An 18,451-nucleotide genomic window follows, 5' to 3' on the forward strand; every position below is an offset into this window, starting at 1 on the left:
ACTCTGGTCCGGCCACATCTGGAGTATTCTGTCCAGTTCTGGTAGCCAATCCTCAGAAGGGATGTGCTGTAAGTGGAGAGAGTCCAAAGAAGGACAACTAAACTAATTAGGGGATTGGAGGACCCTAATTACGAGGAGCAATTACAAGCACTTAATTTATTCTCCTTGGAGAGGAGACGTCTGGAAGGGGACATAAAAGCGACTTACAAATACCTCAATGGTGATCCCAGCATAGGAAAAAAACTATTTAGTCTCAAGGAGTACAAGAAGACACGTGGCCATACAATGAGATTAGAGGAGAGGCAGTTTAACCTAAAGCTGCGTAAGGGGTTCTTCACTATAAGGGTGGTGAGAATGTGGAACTCTCTTCCACAATTGGTGGTAGCTGTGGGGAGTATGGCTACTTTTAAAAGACTACTTTTAAAAGAACAACATTCAGGATTAAGGAAAATGATCAAGCCACGGACACACACACACACACACCGTACAGGTTGAACTGGATGGACTGTTGTCTTTATTCAACCTCAACTACTATTTGACTATGTAACAAAGTGGTTTATTCCTTCAAACATTACTGCAACAAAGTATTACCAGAATAGTAAAAAACAACGACCTGTAAATAGTGCAGTTATTAATCCCTAAATAGCAAACTCTGCACATCTAACTTTGGTATCGCTCACAGATAAAGGAGCAGAGTATAAAGGCACAAAACTGGTTACACAAAAAAGAAGATGCAGCGACATTCCTGGAAGATTCCAGAATCCTTTAGGAGAAGTCTTCCGCCATCTTGGTTCCTCAAGAAGTCTCCTCTTACAGGCCGAACACTTTGGGATCCACGGAGGAATTCAGCTGCTTGTTCCCCGCTCTGACAAACTCACCAAGAGAGGAACCTGAGGATACATCAAATGTCACTTTTTTTTTTTTTTTTATTGTGGGGGCTGTGTAATGGGGGTAAATTAACAATCTGATTTAAATGGTCTTTTGAGAATTATTAAAGGCATAGTTCACCTTTACAAAAAAAACTGCCTATGCAGGCAAGCGGCGTCTGTGGATAAATACAAACTGTGCAGCTTTGACTAAAATGGAATAATGTCCTTGGTACAGTATACAGTAGGTGTAGGTCATGTATGTACCCCCCTGAAGCCTGACTGGAAAATATCAGGGAGACATACAATGGTGCGCTGCAGTGAAATGTTTGATGTGTTGACAACTCAAGCAAAATTAATGGGCTGTCCTAAAGAGGACCTGTAATGTAAAAGCTGTACCCAAAAATAAAGGCAAGCAGAGGACAAAGTCACCAGTGTTACTTGTGGTCTCTCTGCAGCTGATCTTTTCCTCACTGCTGACTTATCATGCTTTCTTCTTCACTAGGTCTCTGTGTTGGGTCAGCTAACTTCATATTGGCAGGACAATTCTTTCTAATGTTAGTCTCCCCCACCTCGATGAGTATAGATCTGATGACTGGTAGGGTAATGATTAAAGAAGGAAAAGTGTGGGAGTGAATTAAAAAAAAAAATATATATATTTACCACTATGGCTGCAGCATTGCTGTTCAGCTGCAGCTGTCCCATGCCGACTCTAAGACTGAGAACTGAGTGCTCACAGGACTGCTGATTGCTCAGTTCTCCACTCTGAGCAGAGAGTGGTGACTGTCAGTCACCGCTCTTTGCTCTGCACCTCCAGTCAGCGCTGGGTTGTGGAGAAGGTGAAATCTGCTGGCAGCGGCTCTCTCAGGATCCCAGCAATTCACTGAGAGGCTGAGATAGCTTTGGTCTAGGTATCTGGGTAGATCTTGACATTTTTGGAGAGGCTTTGTGATGTCATTCTGGAGTGGCTCTGTGACATCAGCAGGCTTTAGCCCATTGATGGCTGATTCTGGGTCAAAGGGGTGCAAAAGTAAGTGTGCTCCTGTGACCCAGAAGAGAAGAGTGAGCAAAAAAGCTTTGGCCATACTTTTCTTTTAAGAAGCATCAGGTAGGGTAACGAAGATAGCAGAAGCAGAAAGACCCTATCATGCAGGTCCTCAAGTATAGTTTCCTCTCCAGCAATGAGAACAGTGAGCAGTACAGTAGTATTGCCAACTCCCTAGGCGCAATTAACATTTCTAGATGGTCCCTATACCATAACAAATCTTTACGTTTTGAGTTGAGGTCCACTTTACTAGAACTCACTTGGCACATTAACACACACACATGTAAAGAGAGTGTGAGAAGTAAATTTAGTAGGAAAGTTCTCATATTAGAGAAACCAAGGAATGAGCAGTAATCTATATTAGGGGTCACCAAACTTTTTAGGCAGAAGGGCTAGATCATATATATTATAAATATCTGGGGGCCAAGCAAAAATCTTTAGAGTCCCCCTTACATCAGGATCCCCATCAGAGTCCCCCCTTTCAGAAGGTTACCCATCAGAGTGCCCCCTTACATCAGAATCCCTCCATATACAGGATACCCATCAAAGTCCCTCCTTACACCAGAAGTGGAGGCACAGGCAATCTATATTGCCCTTAATCCTCAGTCTGTACACATTGAGGGTATGCCACTGACGTTGGGGGCCAGATAAAATCTTGTATTGAGTCACATGTGGCCCATGGGCTGTAGTTTAGAGACCCCTGATCTACTTAAATATATCGGAGAAATAAGTGATGTCAAGATCTTTATATATTGTACAAGGTCCTTTAGGTTTTTGTAGTAGGTAGGTACTACATGCGGGAACAATCATCCACTTTATGAGTATTGCCTGATCATTAGTGATCCATATCTGATACTTGTGCATATCCCTAACAGTCCTGGATTCAGCAGGACTGCTCCAGAGTTTGATATCCAAGCTTTTTCTCAATATTCTGAACAGCAGATTCAGGGAAGGAGAAATGAAAGCTGAAATCAATTATTTGGCAGCTGGTCAGCAGTTTAGTAACTGTACTCTGTCATTCTAACATGCAACCATTTAGAGTTTCTAAGACTGCAGCCAATCAAGAGGTTTGATTACTATCATGTGACAGTGCCAGCCCTTTCCCGATTGGTTATAGTTCCAGAACATCTGAATGGTTACCTGTTAGAATATCAGAGTAAAATTTTACTAAACTGATGACTGGCTGCTGATTGATTTCAGCTGTCATTTCTCCTTTTCCTGTGCCCACACTGCAAGGGTTAATAGCCAATTTTGTCTAGGAGAAGAGAAACCATTTTATTTACCTGATCCTAAGCTCCTTTGGAAGGTGACGCACTCTCATGCTCCAGCAGTGGACTGTACCTCAGTGTCCTCATGTCTAGAGCAGGGCTATGGACCCTGCTCTGGTCTTCACTATGTCAGGGCTCAAGACTGGTGGAGCATGAGGGAGCAGAGGATAGAGTATCTAAATATTTTTTTTGTTCCCCTAGACAAAAATAAGCAATTTTTTTTGTCCAGGCTTGGGCTTTAGGTTACTAAGCCTGGAGGGTTGCTTGTGTACCGCACTCCATGGGGAGCCATTTGTTCCAAACATGTAGCAATTGTTCACTACTCTTAGTGACTGATTGCAAATGACTTTGGTTGCACGCTTGCACTACTAAAAATCTGCTGCGTATTCCTGGTCTCAGGGGTAATGAGGAACCATTTATATTAAAAAAAAAAAAAAAAAAAACAGAAAAAAAAGGATTATTAACTAAATGTAAAAAGAAACCAAAAAAAAAAAAAAAAACACTCAAAGTCATGTACCGGTAATTGTAGACAGTATTCAGAATTTGCTGTATGGGAGTCATATCAATAAAAGGTGGGTTCTGATTGGTAGGTGAGAGTAGTCCAGCTTACACTTAGCACTTACCTGCTTTAGTCCTGACCCAGGAGATGGCTTTCCCCTCCAGCAGCTCCCACTCCTCTCTCTGATCTAGACAGGTGCTGTGAAGCCAGATCACTGCCAGGACCGTCACCCACACCGACACCTCCACATTCTGCAGAGGACGGAAAGATGAGTTTATTATACAAGATCTGAAATGTTCCATATTTGTCCAATTCTGCATTCTGAAGTCCTGTGCTTTTGTCAGGCCAGACTTCACCCAGATCTAAATGAAGGGACTAGCTTGGATTTTGGAGGCCACAAATCAACCGTCAAACACCACCTGCAAATAGGTGTATGCATGCATCGCTGTAATAACCGGACTTACCGTAAAATCCTTTTCTCTGAAGTTCATTGACAGACGCAACTCCATATTCTTCTTGACCATTGGGTTATGCTGCCTCCTACAGGAGTAGGACACTAGGCAGGAAAAATCTTTACCACGCCTATGGGGCAGTCCCAGCAGGCATACACCTACACACTCTGCTATAGGCTTCAGTTTTGTTGCAAGCAGTGTTTAGAAGAACCCCATCCAACTCAAAATTAGAGGGGCGGGTGCTGCGTCTGTCAATAAACTTCAGAGAAAAAGATTTTACGGTAAGTCAAAAATCCAGTTTTCTCTATCGTTCATTGACAGACATAGCTCCATATTCTTCTTGACCATTGGGACGTCCCAAAGCAGTATTTGCATGAGGGGATGAAAAAACAACGAAGAAAGGAACGTAATTCCCCAAAGGCTAAACTTAGCCAACCAGGTAACACGGAGCACAACAAGGAACAACTGGAGCTCACCTAGAAACAACATGCACCCTGAAAGAGACAAATTTCTCTTTTAAACAGCAGCCTGCAAAACATTACGGTAAAAAGAAGCATCCGAGGATGCAACACATCTACTTTGTAGAATTTTGTGAACGTGTGCACAGATGACCAAGTTGCCGCCCTGCAAACTTGCATTATCGACACCTGATGGGGAAAAGCCCAAGAGGCACTCAGCGCCCTAGTAGAATGCCCCTTTACAGGGAAAGGAGGAACCTGACCCTTTAGTAAATAAGCCTGTACCACCGTCTGCCTGATCCATCTGGATATAGTCGCAGCAGATGCGGCCAATCCCTTTTGAGGTCCTTCGGTGAGGACAAAGAGAGAGTCTAATTTCCTGAAAGATTCAGTAGCCGCCAGGTAAACTCTTATTGCCCGAACCACATCCAAAGATTGCAAAGCAATTTCCTTGGGATGCTTTAGCTTAGGACAGAGTGAAGGCAGCACAATGAAATCAGAAACCACCTTAGGAAGAAACGACTGATTAGGTCAAAGTACCCCTTTATCCCTGTGGACCCCCAGATAAGATGAACGGCAGGGCAGCGCCGCCAATTCAAATACTCTGCGGGCAGAAGTAAAGGCCACCAAAAAGAAAACCTTCTGAGACAGTGTAAACAGAGGAATCTCCCTAATGTTCTCAAAAGGAGGTTCTTGAAGAACAGACAATACCAAATTAAGATCCCACAGAAGTAACAGAGTTCGCCTCGGAGGAGCCATATGGCGAACGCCTTGATTAAAAGTGCGAATCAAGGCATGCGTGGCTAAAGAACGTTCGAAAAACACAGCCAAAGCCGACACTTGGCCCTTGATAGTGCCCAAAGCCAACCGCTGTTCAACCCCTTTTTGAAGAAAGGTCAAAATCCTAGCCACCGAAAAAAAGCAAGGATGCACCTTCAGTGATTTGCAACATGATGTACGATTTCCAAGTACGATGATAGATCTTTCTAGAAGTAGACTTTCTGGTCTTCAGCAGTGTCAGAATCACCGAGTCAGAAATACCTCTATCCTTCAACACCTGGCTATCAACAGCCACGCCGCTAAAGCCAGCGACTGTGAATCAGGATGGAAGATAAGCCCTCGAGACAGGAGACCGCAGTTCTTTCCTGAGAGGAAGTCTCCAAGGAGCATCAGTGACCAACCTTACCAGATCTACGTACCAAGACCGGCGAGGCCAGTCTGGGACCACCAGAATGACAGAAATCCCTTTCACCTCTATTCTGCCCAGAAGCTTTGGCAGGAGTTTCAGTGGAGGGAACGCATAGATCAGCCGATATTGACCCCAAGGAGCCACCAGTGCGTCTGTGGCGTCAGCCAGAGGATCTCGCGACCTGGCTACAAACCTCTGAACCTTCTTGTTGAAACGAGAAGCTAACAGGTCAACGTCGGGAGTCCCCCACTGGATACACAGGAGGTGAAACACCTCCGGGTGCAGAGACCATTCACTCTGATCCAGCACCTGAGGACTCAAGTAAAACGCCTGCCAGTTTTCCACACCTGAAATGTGCACTGCAGAAAGGGCTGGATCAAAATTTTTCGCCCATTTCAGGATCTCGGCCACCTCCCGAGCCGCCAAGACACTCTTGGTGCCCCCTTGATGATTGATGTAAGACACGGCCGTGGCATTGTCCGATTGAATCTGGACTAAACAACCCTCTAAACGATTTGTCCAGTGACTCAGACAAAGATTTATCACTCTAAATTTCAGAATATTGATCGGATGTCTGGACTCTTCTACTGTCCAGGACCCCTGGACACAGAGCTTCCCCAGCACTCCTCCCCAGCCAGACAGGCTGGTGTCTGTGGTTACCACAGTCCAATACAGTGGGAAGGACTTGCCCTGGCGTCGTTGTGACTCAACCGAATCATAGTGTCCAAGGACTTTGGATCTTTGTTCCATTTGACAAGAATCTCCCTTTGTAAGGGTCTCATGTGGAACTGAGCAAACGCAACCGCCTTGAAGGTCGACACCATCAGACCCAAGGCCCGCATGCAAGTCCGCAGGGATGACAGATTGCTAGAAAACAGCAAACGAATCGCCCCCTGTAACTTTTGCAGCTTGTCCGGGGAAAGAAAAACCCTCAACGAAGCAGAGTCCAGTGTCAGGCCCAGATAATTCACTTTTAAGGATGGTACCAGGGCAGATTTTGTGAAATTGATGTTCCAACCAAACTCTTGCAGAGTCCATACAATGATTGTCAAGTCGACCAACAGGGCTGAATGTGAGACTGCTCTTAGGAGGAGATCGTCCAGGTAACCCAGTACCGTAATTCCCCCGTTGTCGCAGTAACGCCAATACCGGAGCCAACACTTTGGTGAAGAGCCTGGGGCCGGAGGCAAGACCAAAGGGTAACACCACAAATTGATAATGCTACTCTCCTACAGTGAAGCAAAGAAAACACTGGTGTCCAGCGTAAATAGGGATGTGTAGATATGCGTCCTTGATATCTATGGAGGCCAAAAAGTCTCCTTGGTGCAGAGACGCCACTACCGTGCGAATGCACTCCATTCTAAACTTCTGTACCCGCACAAAGCAGTTCAGAGCCATAAGGTCCAGGATTAGATGTACTTTGCCTTCTTTCCTGGGCACAGTAAACAGGTTTGAATAGAACCCCTGAAAGCGTTCCCAAGAAAGAACCGGCACAATCACCCCTTGCGACAGCAGATATTGTACCGCCTCTCAAAGAACCCTTAACTGGTCTGGAGATAGACGTAGATTGGACAGGAAGAACCTGTCTAACGGTCGAGACTGGAATTCCATCTTGTAACCCGATCGGATGAGTTTGTGGACCCATTTGTCTTGAGTCAAAAAAGTCCATGGTTCTGGAAAGAAGCAAAGACATCCCCCCACCCCAGATATGGGTGAGGGCATCCCTTCATGCAGACGGGGATTTGTTTGCAGGTCTGGATAGGCCTGTTCTCGGCTTACCCCGACCTTGCCTTCTTGAAACCCCCAGAAGAATGGCTTAGATCCTTTCTCCTGCGCGCCGGAGGCACGAAAGGGCCGCCTGTGGGTTGTGAAATAAGGCCCCTATCTATTACACGGTGACTTGCCCTTGGGGGATTGAGGAAGAAGAGTACTCTTCCCGCCTGTGAGTCCTTTGATTAACTTATCCAATGAGGAACCAAACAAACGGTCTCCCGAAAAGGGGAGATCTGATAGAGCCTTCTTTGAGGCCTCATCTGCAGACCAGCTTTTTAGCCACACCATGCGTCTAATAGTTACCCCCACCGCAGACACTCTGGCTACAAGGGGGGCTGCATCTAGCAATGCATCACATAGAAATAGTAGAGCTTGGACCATTTGGTCCATTAGTTCTGTCAGGCCCGGAGAGAGCTGTTCCATTTCTAAGTCCCTTTTTAGTAACTTTGCCCGTTCCGTTATGGCCTGGGACACCAGAGTGATCACGTAGATCGGTTTAAGTATTGAGCCTGCTATCATGTGTAAGTGGCAGGAAAGCGACTCAATCGGTCTATCCACGGGGTCTGTAAAGACTGGGGACTCCTCCACCGGGACCACACTAGATTTGTTCAGTCTGGAGACCGGATGGTCCACCTTTGGTAGTACGGTACATCTTGCGGACACCGCGTCCGTGAATGGGTATTGCCTTTTAAAATGCTTTGGCATCACTAATATCTGTTTGATGAGCCCCCACTGTTCTTTGACATTTCTGTCAAAAAGTTCCGGACAAGGGAAAACCTTGCTTGACTTCTGGGATTTGCGGGTGCCAAAAGACACCTGCGTCCCTGACGCTGCAGAATGATCCGCCATTTTTAGAGTTTCCCTATAAGTGCCTCCACCAGCGCTATTTCCCACATGGCTGCAGACTAGGATATCTCGTCCTTGCCATCCGAGTGCGATGACGCAAATCCCTCAGGGTGACATGCATCCGCGGCGGCCATATCTACCTCAGAATCTGAGAATACAGGAGAGGCAGGGGAGGGCATAGGGGGCTTTTTACTAATGGTATTTTTGATAATCCCTTCCACTTTTGACACCAGGTTCTTCAAAACTGCCGTTAAGGCAGACAGGTGTTGTGACCCGGAGGTCCCCGCAACCGCAAGGAGGGGATCAGTAGGTGAAATTTGTTCCTGGGACTCCATTATGAACCCTGGAATAACGCAGTGTCACTTAAAAAAAAATGCACAAAAATTGAGGGCACCGATTCACCAGCGGTACTACAAGTCCCAGCCACTAGCACTGCCGATATCAGGGTGAGCAAGGAAGACCTACAGGGACCCCAATATACATACCAACAATTGATATGGAGGAGAACAGAATCTTTCTGCTGTGTAGAAAAACAATCTTTGGACTCAGCACTTGCGGACTCCAAAGAAATCTGCTAAATGAGGCTGAACAATTCTAAATGGCGGCACACGCGGTGCACCATGCGGTCTCCAGGACCCCCTAAGGATTCCAAAAGATAAGTGAAATCAGGGGGTCCCCGGCAGGGACCCCTACCAGGATTAACAGCCCCAGCGGATCCGCATAGCAGCCTCAGGGCGTCCATTCCCCGTCACTGACTGAGGTAGGTAGGTACCTCTATGACTGGTGGGGAGGGAGGCCTTGGGGGAGCCTGGTACCTACCAAGAGGTAAGGGGAAATGAGGGGTACTCAAGGGTCTAACTTTCCCAGGGAGGGGTCCACGTGCAGCCTGAGACTGCCAGAGTTATGGGGGAACACTTACCCACCATACCAACGATATTGGGTGGGCACCAATCCGGACAGACTGCCTCTCCACTCTGGGTGGGGGTGCTGATGGCCAAGAGGTACGCTGCGACTCAGGCCAAACCAGGTCGTGTGCGTCCCGGCTCTGTCGTGGCGAGGCCTAGCGCTGGGCTATAACCTGCACACGCTCGCTGGCCAGGCTGAGAGACCTTAAGGATCTAGGATATCCAGTCCGAAACCCAGGCCAGCTGTAGATTGCAGGAACATAACTAGCTAAAAAATTACATTTTTAACAAAGGTTCCCTTTAAAATAAAAAAACAAGCTAAAACTGAAGTCCCAGCTGGGAACTAGGTCCTACTCCTAAACTGGGCAGGAACAAACTGGAGCCTATAGCAGAGTGTGTGGGTGTATGCCTGCAGGGACTTCCCCCATAGGCGTGATAAAGATTTTTCCTGCCTAGTGTCCTACTCCTGTAGGGGGCAGCATAACCCAATGGTAAAGAAGAATATGGAGCTGCGTCTGTCAATGAACGATAGAGAAAGACGTTTTTTTTTTTCCGTGGGTCTATGGACAATGCTGAGATCATAGATCTACATTGAGATAGTAATCGCAGAACATTTATATGTTTTTTCAAAACCAAGACAACACCGATAATACATTGCTCAAAAAAAATTACAGGAACACTTTTTATTTAAAATATAGTATTAAGTCAATTAAACTCCTAGGATATTGATCTGGTCAGTTAAGTAGCAGAGGGATTTGTTAATCAATTTCAGCTGTTTTGGTGTTAATGAAATTAACAGGGGAACTAGATGGGCGACCTCCAAAACAGGAAAGGTTTTACAGGTGGAGACCACTGACCTTTTTTTCCCTACTCATCTTTTCTGACTGTTTTTGACTAGTTTTGCATTTGGCTAGGGTCAGTGTCACTACTGGTAGCATGAGTCGTTATTTGGACCCTATAGAGGTTGCAAAGGCAGTCCAACTCCTCCAGGATGGCACATCCATACGTGCCTCAGTATCCTCAGTTTCCTCAGCATCTGAGGAAAAAGATTTAGGAGTAATTATTTCAGAAGACTTAAAGGTGGGAAGACAATGTAATAGAGCAGCACAAAATGCCAGCAGAATGCTTGGATGTATAGGGAGAGGTATAAGCAGTAGAAAGAGAGAAGTGCTTATGCCGCTGTACAGAACACTGGTGAGACCTCACTTGGAGTATTGTGCGCAGTACTGGAGGCCATATCTCCAGAAGGATATAGATACTCTAGAGAGAGCTCAGAGAAGAGCTACTAAACTAGTACATGGATTGCAGGAAAAAACTTACCAGGAAAGGTTAAAGGACCTTAACATGTATAGCTTGGAAGAAAGAAGAGACAGAGGGGATATGATAGAAACTTTTAAATACATAAAGGGAATCAACTCGGTAAAGGAGGAGAGCATATTTAAAAGAAGAAAAACTACCACAAGAGGACACAGTTTTAAATTAGAGGGGCAAAGGTTTAAAAGTAATATGAGGAAGTATTACTTCACTGAGAGAGTAGTGGATGAATGGAATAACCTTCCTGCAGAAGTGGTAGCTGCAAATACAGTGAAGGAGTTTAAGCATGCATGGGATAGGCATAAGGCTACCCTTCATATAAGATAGGGCCAGGGACTATTCATAGGATTCAGATATATTGGGCAGACTAGATGGGCCAAATGGTTCTTGTCTGCCGAAACATTCTATGTTTCTATGTGCCATTGCCAGAAGGTTTGCTGTGTCTCCCAGCACAGTCTCAAGAGCATGCAGGAGAGCCAGGAGACAGGCAGTTAATCTAGGAGAGCTGGACAGGGCGGTAAAAAATCCTTAACTCATAAGCAGGACCGGTATCTGCTCCTTTGTGCATGGATGAACAGGATGAGCACTACTAGAGCCCTACAAAGTTACCTCCAGCAGTCCACTGGTATGAATGTCTCTGACCAAACAATCAGAAACAGACTTCATGAGGGTGGCCGGAGGACCCGACATCCTCTAGTGAGCTCTGTGCTCACTGCCCGGCACCATGGAGCTCAATTGGCATTTGATATTGAACACCAGAATTGGCAGGTCCGCCACTGGCACCCTGTGCTTTTCACAGATGAGACCAGGCTCACCCTGAGCACATGTGACAGACATGAAAGGGTCTGGAGAAGCCATGGAGAATGTTATGCTGCCTGCAACATCGTTCAGCATGACCGGTTTGGTGGTGGGTCAGTGATGGTCTCGGGAGGTATATCCATGGATGGACGCACAGACCTCTACAGGCTAGACAATAGCACCCTGACTGCCATTAGGTATCGGGATGAAATCCTTGGACCCATTGTCAGACCCTATGCTTTGTCAACATCTTAGCTTGCTTTCCGGTTGGCAGCCATCTTGGACATGTGCAGACTGCTGTCTTTTGTAAACTCTGTTTGCATCATCACGTGCCTGTTGCCTGGGCGTCGCTCTGTGATGATGTTGCACACTTGACTATATATATCACCTGATGGGTTGCAGTCCTTGCCCTTGTGCTCCAAGGAGCATCACTGCTAGCAGTCTTCTGCTCTCTGTGTTCCTCCGTGCATGACCTGGTTTGGCTTACGAGTTTCCTGGCTCTCAATTCCGCATTAGCAGATGACCCAGCATTGACAGACTACCTGCCTCTGGACTTGACCCTGGCTTGGATGACTACCCGCTCTGGACTTGACCCCTGCTGTTCCTGATTTTGCTCCTCACTATTGCTGTGCGTTTATTGTTGTTGCTCTAATTAACTTCTTTATTTTACTTGCATCTTCATGTGGTCTGATTTCCTGGCACCCTGACACGCTGGTGCAGTGGATCCTGGGTTCCTCCTGGTGCACGACAATGCCTGGCCTTATGTGGAGAGAGTTTGCACCCAGTTCCTGGAGGATGAAGGAATGGATACCATTGAATGGCCCCCATGCTTGCCTGACCTAAATCCAATTGAACACATCTGGGACATTATGTTTTGGTCCATCTGACGCTGCCATATTGCACCTCGATCTGTTCAGGAGCTCAGTGATGCCCTGTGGTCCAGATCTGGGAAGAAATACCCCAGGACATCATCCGTCGTCTGATTAGGAGCATGCCCTGACCTTGTCAGGCATGCATATAAGCACAAGGGGCCATACAAAATACTGAGTACCATTTGAGTTGCTGCAATGAAATTTTGGCAAAATGGACTACTAGCCTACTACATCATTTTTTTCACTTCAATTTTTGGGGCGTCTTTGAATTCAGCCCTCTGTAGGTTGATGATTTTCCTTTTCATTAAACAATCTGACATCCTTTCCTTACGAACAAATTACCCAGTCCATATCAGTATAGATCCTAACACATTACTCAGTCCATATCAGTACAGATATCCAGCATGATATTTTTCCCTTTTTTTGAGCAGTGTATTACTAGACTAAAGTTGAACTGTGGGCTCATGTAAAAAGCCATTTCCAGGAGACTGCGAGCTAGGCCTTCTTGTCCAACATCAGTGCCTGACCTCACAAATGCGCTTCTGAAAGAATGGTCAAACATTCCCATAGACACACTCCTAAACCTTGTGGACAGCCTTCCCAGAAGAGTTGAAGCTGTTACAGCTGCAAAGGGTGGGCCAACTCAATATTGAACCCTATGGACTAAGACTGGGATGCCATTAAAGTTCATGTGCGATCATATTTTTTTTTTTTTTATTAGAGACCCTAGAGAATAAAATGGTGATCTTTGCTATATTTTATGTCACACAGTATTTGCGCAGCTCTTTTTTCAAACGCATTTTTTTTTTTAAATAAGTACACTTTAATGAATTTTAAAGAGGAAGTAAACCCTCCTCTGTAACTTGTACCTATAGGTAAGCCTATGATAAGGCTTACCTATAGGTACTGTAAATATCTCCTAAACATGTACCGTTTAGGAGATATTTACCTTACATGCAGCCAGTGACGTCACTGGCGCATGCGCTCTGAAGGAACGGCCGCTCGTGCCGTTCCTTCAGAGCCCCGTGCCGTGACAGTCGGCTCCCGCGCGCGAGCGTGGGAGTGACGTCACCGCGGCTCCGGCCAATCAGATGGCCGGATGCCACGATCCCGGAAGATGGGCGACTGAACATTTCGCCCGTCATAGAGGTAAGCGGGCGGCACGGCGGGGGCTCGTTCTAAGGTAAGTATTTCAGAATGAGCTAGTATGCGATGCATACTAGCTCATTATGTGTTTCTCTTTCAGGGTGAAAAAAAAATTGGTTTATAACCTCTTTAATGCAAATAAAATCAAATACATGAACCCAATTTTTGGGGAAAAAAGAAAAAATTATGTTACGCCGAGTAAATAGATACCTAACATGTCACGCTTTAAAATCGTGCATGCTTGAGGAGTGGTGACAAATTATGATACTTAAAAATCTCTATAGGCGACACTTTAAAATTTTTTGCAGATTACCTATTTAGAGTTACAGAGGAGGTCTAGCACTAGAATTATTGTGCTCGCTTTAACCTTGGCGTCGATACTTCACATGAGTGGTGAGAACACCATTTACATATGTGTGTGCAACGTATGTATTCGTTCGCTTCTGCATGTGAGCATGGGGGTGGGGGGGTGGGGATGCTTTACATTTTTTACTTACAGTATGTATTTTATTTTTACACTGTTCCTTTAATTTTTTTTTTTTTTTTACTTTTATTCCTATCACAAGGAAAGTAAATATCCCTTGTAATAGAAATAAGGGATGACATTATCAAAAAAAAAAAAAAATTGCCTTAGACCGGAAGTGACGTTATGATCATAGAGGTGATCAGAGACCATCTGGTCTCTATTCACTTCTGTGACCAGTGCACAAATTTGTTGGATCGTTTCCCGGGCTCACCGGTAAGAATGGAAAGCCAGGGAAACACCGGCGAGCGGAGGGAGGGGGGTGATGACCATTTCCGCTGCGTCTCAAAGCGATCCAGAGTCTAATCTGCTTTTATGACACCGGCTGAAATAAAATTACTGGGGTTATAGCCAAAAGCTTCAGCCATAGCCCTGGTAAACCACTTCAAAGCTGCAATACGTATATTGCAGTCATGGCAGCCCACTCTGATTAACCACTTCTGGACTGGAAGGATTTTCCCCTTAATGACCAGGCCTTTTTTTCCGATTCTGCACTGTGTTACTTTAACGGACAATTGCACGGTTGTGTGACGCTGTACCCAAATAAAATTGACATCCTTTTTTTCCCACAAACAGAGCTTTCTTTTGGGGGTATTTGATCACCTCTGCGGTTTTTTGATTATGCGCGATAAACAAAAAAAAAGCATCAATTTTGAAAAAAAAAGCAGTATTTTTCACTTTCTGCTATATAACATTCCCAATGAAAAGAAAAATTAAAAATCTAATTTTTTTCATAATTTTTGGCCAATTTGTATTTTGCTACATATTTTTGGTAAAAAAAAATCCCAATAAGTATATTTTGATTGGTTTGTGCAAAAGATATCGCGTCTATAAACTAGGGGAAAGATTTTTGTAATTTTTATATTTTTACTAGTAATGGCAGCGATCAGCGATTTTTAGCGGGACTGCGACATTGTGGCGGACAGAGCGGACCCCTAACTGACATTTTTTACACTTTTGGGGGGACCAGTGACATTACTACAGTAAACAGTGCTAAAAATATGCACTGTTACTACATATGGCAGGGAAGGGGTAACACTATGGGCGATCAAAGGGTTAAGTGTGTCCCTAGGGGGTTCTTTCTAACTGTGTGGGGGATGGACTTGTTGGATGAACACAGAGATCCATGTTCCTAAATAGGAGGAACACAGGATCCCCATGTTCCTCACTGACAGAACATCGGTCTCCAGTGTTTACATCGGCAGACCGCTATTCTGTCTCCACGGGGAGCGATCACGGGTGAGCGACGGACATCGTGTCCACCGGACCTGCTAAATTGCCTCCCCCTGTGGCCAGGTGGCGCGCATGCACCCCCACTAGCTGTCTCATGAAGCGACATACAGGTATACCGTTTTGCGGGACAGAGCCGACCTGCCTCAGTATAAATATGGCGGCTGGTTGGCAAGTGGTTAAAAGCCGTTACACGTTACCACTTCAGATTTACAGAGGAGGTCTGGTGCTAGTATTACTTCCCATGATCCAACGATCGCTGTGATGTGTGGGACAATCGCTGTTTGCGTGCAATGCGCGCATTCTCCTTTGCGTTTGAACACTGGAGGACTGGGCACTCTAAATTTTTTTTAATTTAAATATTATTTTATTTAAAAAAAAATGTATTATCACTTTTATTGCTGTCACAAGGAATGTAATCATCCCTTGTGACAGTAATAGGTAGTGACAAGTCCTCCTTATGGAGAGATCTGGGTTCTATAATACCCTAAATCCCTCCTCTGCACTTAAAAGCGTTCCAAACACCAAGATCAAAAAGGTGCCGATTGTTTCCGAGTAAACCGGAAGTCATGTCATCGCTTCCGGGATACTACAGTATGATGAACAACCAATCAAAGCCGATCCTGGAATTGCTTGACTGTCTGGCCAGCCGACATGCGCGCTGACTGGTCACTCAGGTCTCCTGGTGGGACTGGAGAGCCCGTGCAAGCTACGGACTGCTGGGGGGGGGGGGGGGGAGGGGTTGACGTCCCCTCCTGCTGCTTGTAATAGCAATCGAGCCACTCCAATTGCTATTACAAGAAAGCTGAAAAAAACCTACCTGTGAAAATTCCCTACCATCATCACTTCCGGTGAGGTTACGTCATTCCCAGCTGAGCCGCTTCCCAGTGCGCATGCTCACAGCTGCGGAGGGTAGGGAATTTTCACGGGGTAGTGTATTTTAACGTTACACCGCGTCATTCATCAGCTGTTGCCGCGCGTCCCACTGCACATGCCCAGCCACTAAATGAAATCATTTTGGCTCCAACCCGTGAGACTTCCCTGATCTCGGCTCCAGGAAAATGTTTTAAATTTTCATATACCCCGCCGCTTTAACATTTTCCTGGAGCTGAGATCATTTGGGACTCCGCACCTGCTGATGAATGACGCACGCCCGCAGGGAAGTCACAGAGTTGGAGCCGAGATGATTTCATTTAGTGGCTGGGCATACGCAGTGGGACCCGCGGTAACAGCTGATGAATGATGCGGTGTAACGTTTAAAAAAAAAACACTACCCCATGAAAATTCCCTACCCTCCGCAGCTGTGAGCATGCGCACTGGGAAGCGGCTCAGCTGATGCTGCACGTCCCACTGCGTAACCTCACCGGAAGTGACGAGGGTAGGGAATTTTCACGGGGTAGGGTTTTTTAACGTTACATCGGCTCTAAAAAATGAAACCAGGGGGGATGCCTGCAGCTGCGTATCATCCCAGTATAACCAATGAAAGTCTAATGACTTACAGGTACATCGCTGGACAGGACGAGGTTAAACAGGAAGTTCAAATGGGCTGATAATGGATTTCAGTTGGCAAATTTAAAGAACTGGATTCTAAGGCCCCTTTCACACGGTCCGCATTCCGTTGCGGACCGTGCTCTGCTCAGCGGGGATCGATCCGCCGATCCCCACTGAGCCGGCGGATGATAGCTCCATCTCCGCACTGTGTGCGGAGAGGGAGGTGTCAGAGCCCCGCTGCTCTCTATAGGGAATCCGATCCCATCCGATCCCCAGGACGGATGGAAAATAGGGTTTCCATCCGTCCGGATTTCACGGACAGGATCGGATGCGGATGGCAGCGGGTGTCAGCGGACATGTCACCGCTGACATCCGCTGCTCCATAGGGCTGAATGGGGCATCCGATCAGATCCGCCTAAAAAACTGACAGGCGGATCTGATCGGAACGCCCGTGTGAAAGAGCCCAAAGTGGTTTTAGGCACGTTCATGGCCTCACCTTTACAGGGAACTATGAATGTATTAAAGGACATGTATAGCTATGTGTTTTTTTGTTTTTTTTTTATTATGGTCAAAAATAAAAAATAAAAAAAAACTTAAAAAAAAAATTTTTTTCAGGTAAATAAAAAAAATATTGCAATTATGTTCAGTAACACGATACCTGGTCAGGGTTCCCGGTCTTTATGTCGGTCTCAGATATTCCCAGGACAGCTGAGATTTGGGGGGTCAGGTTCCAGGATCCATCCGCATTCTGCAGGGAGATCAGCCTCATAAAAGCGGGGGTCTCCTCTGGGACAGGGGGTGGGGGTGGGGGTGAGGGTGAGCTGTAACAATCTAAATGTAGAAAAATAATATAAATATGATTACCACTGCTTATATCTGGTGGCTGCATTCATTTCTTTCAGGTTGTTTTTCCTTTATTTTGAACTGACATCCTGTGATCCTGACAGTAACAAACTTCCTGTTCTATGGTGACAACTCTCACTGTACTGTACCTATGGCGGAGCAGCTTTGTCACACTAGGCTGCTATCCTGATCTGAACTACAAACACCACCCCACCCCCTCTCCTCATTTCTGTGATTTTTAGTCCACAGAAGTGAAAAGGGAAGAACCAATAACACTGCTTGACAAGCAGCACAGGCAGAGATCTTAGAAAGATATCAGCTTACTGGATTTCTGGCAGGTTCAGCATTCATAGAGCTATGAAAAAAAAAAAAAACCTTTCAATTGAATATGTAAACGATTAAACATAAGTAAATAAATAGGAGAATGTCACTGTAAGGGTTTACTGTACATACACTTTATGAAGGCACACATATCACACTCTACATTGTTAAAGTGAAATCTATAACATTGCAGTCCCTAAACCACTTCAGCCCTGGAAGGTTTACCCCCCCCCCCCTTTCATGACTAGGCAGTTATTTGCAAAAAGGTACTGCGTTACTTTAACTGACAATTGCACGGTCGTGCGACACTGTACCCAATTAAAATGTATCCCCCCCCCCCACAAATAGAGCTTTCATTGGTGGTATTTGATCAACTCTGCGGTTTTTATTTTTTGCGCTATAAAAAAAAAACAGAGCGACAATTTTGAAAAACAATATATATTTTTTTTACTTTCTGCTATAAAACATATCCAATAAAAAAAATGTAAAAAATCGAATTTCTTCATCAATTTAAGCCAATATGTATTCTGTTACGTATATATTTTTGGTAAGAAAAATCCCAATCAGTATATTTACGCAAAAGTTATTGCGTCTACAAACTATGGGATATTT

The 18,451-nt window shown here is 45.4% G+C and overlaps 1 protein-coding gene across 1 annotated transcript in view; it reads right to left on the reverse strand.

Annotated features, from left to right (window-relative positions):
* Positions 1–550: 550 nt before the first annotated feature.
* Positions 551–18,451, reverse strand: part of LOC309550064 (uncharacterized protein) — a 206,288-nt gene continuing 188,387 nt past the window's right edge. Inside the window, exons 21-23 of the mRNA XM_082250530.1 lie at positions 17,334–17,558; positions 3,803–3,929; positions 551–890 (exon numbers count right to left, since the gene is read on the reverse strand). Of these exons, the coding sequence (XP_082106656.1) occupies positions 811–890; positions 3,803–3,929; positions 17,334–17,558 (432 nt within the window). The 3' untranslated portion in view covers positions 551–810. The remainder of the gene's footprint in view (positions 891–3,802; positions 3,930–17,333; positions 17,559–18,451) is intronic.

This window comes from Pelophylax lessonae (assembly GCF_965119305.1).
Source record: "Pelophylax lessonae genome assembly, chromosome: 1".
Taxonomy (NCBI): domain Eukaryota; kingdom Metazoa; phylum Chordata; class Amphibia; order Anura; family Ranidae; genus Pelophylax; species Pelophylax lessonae.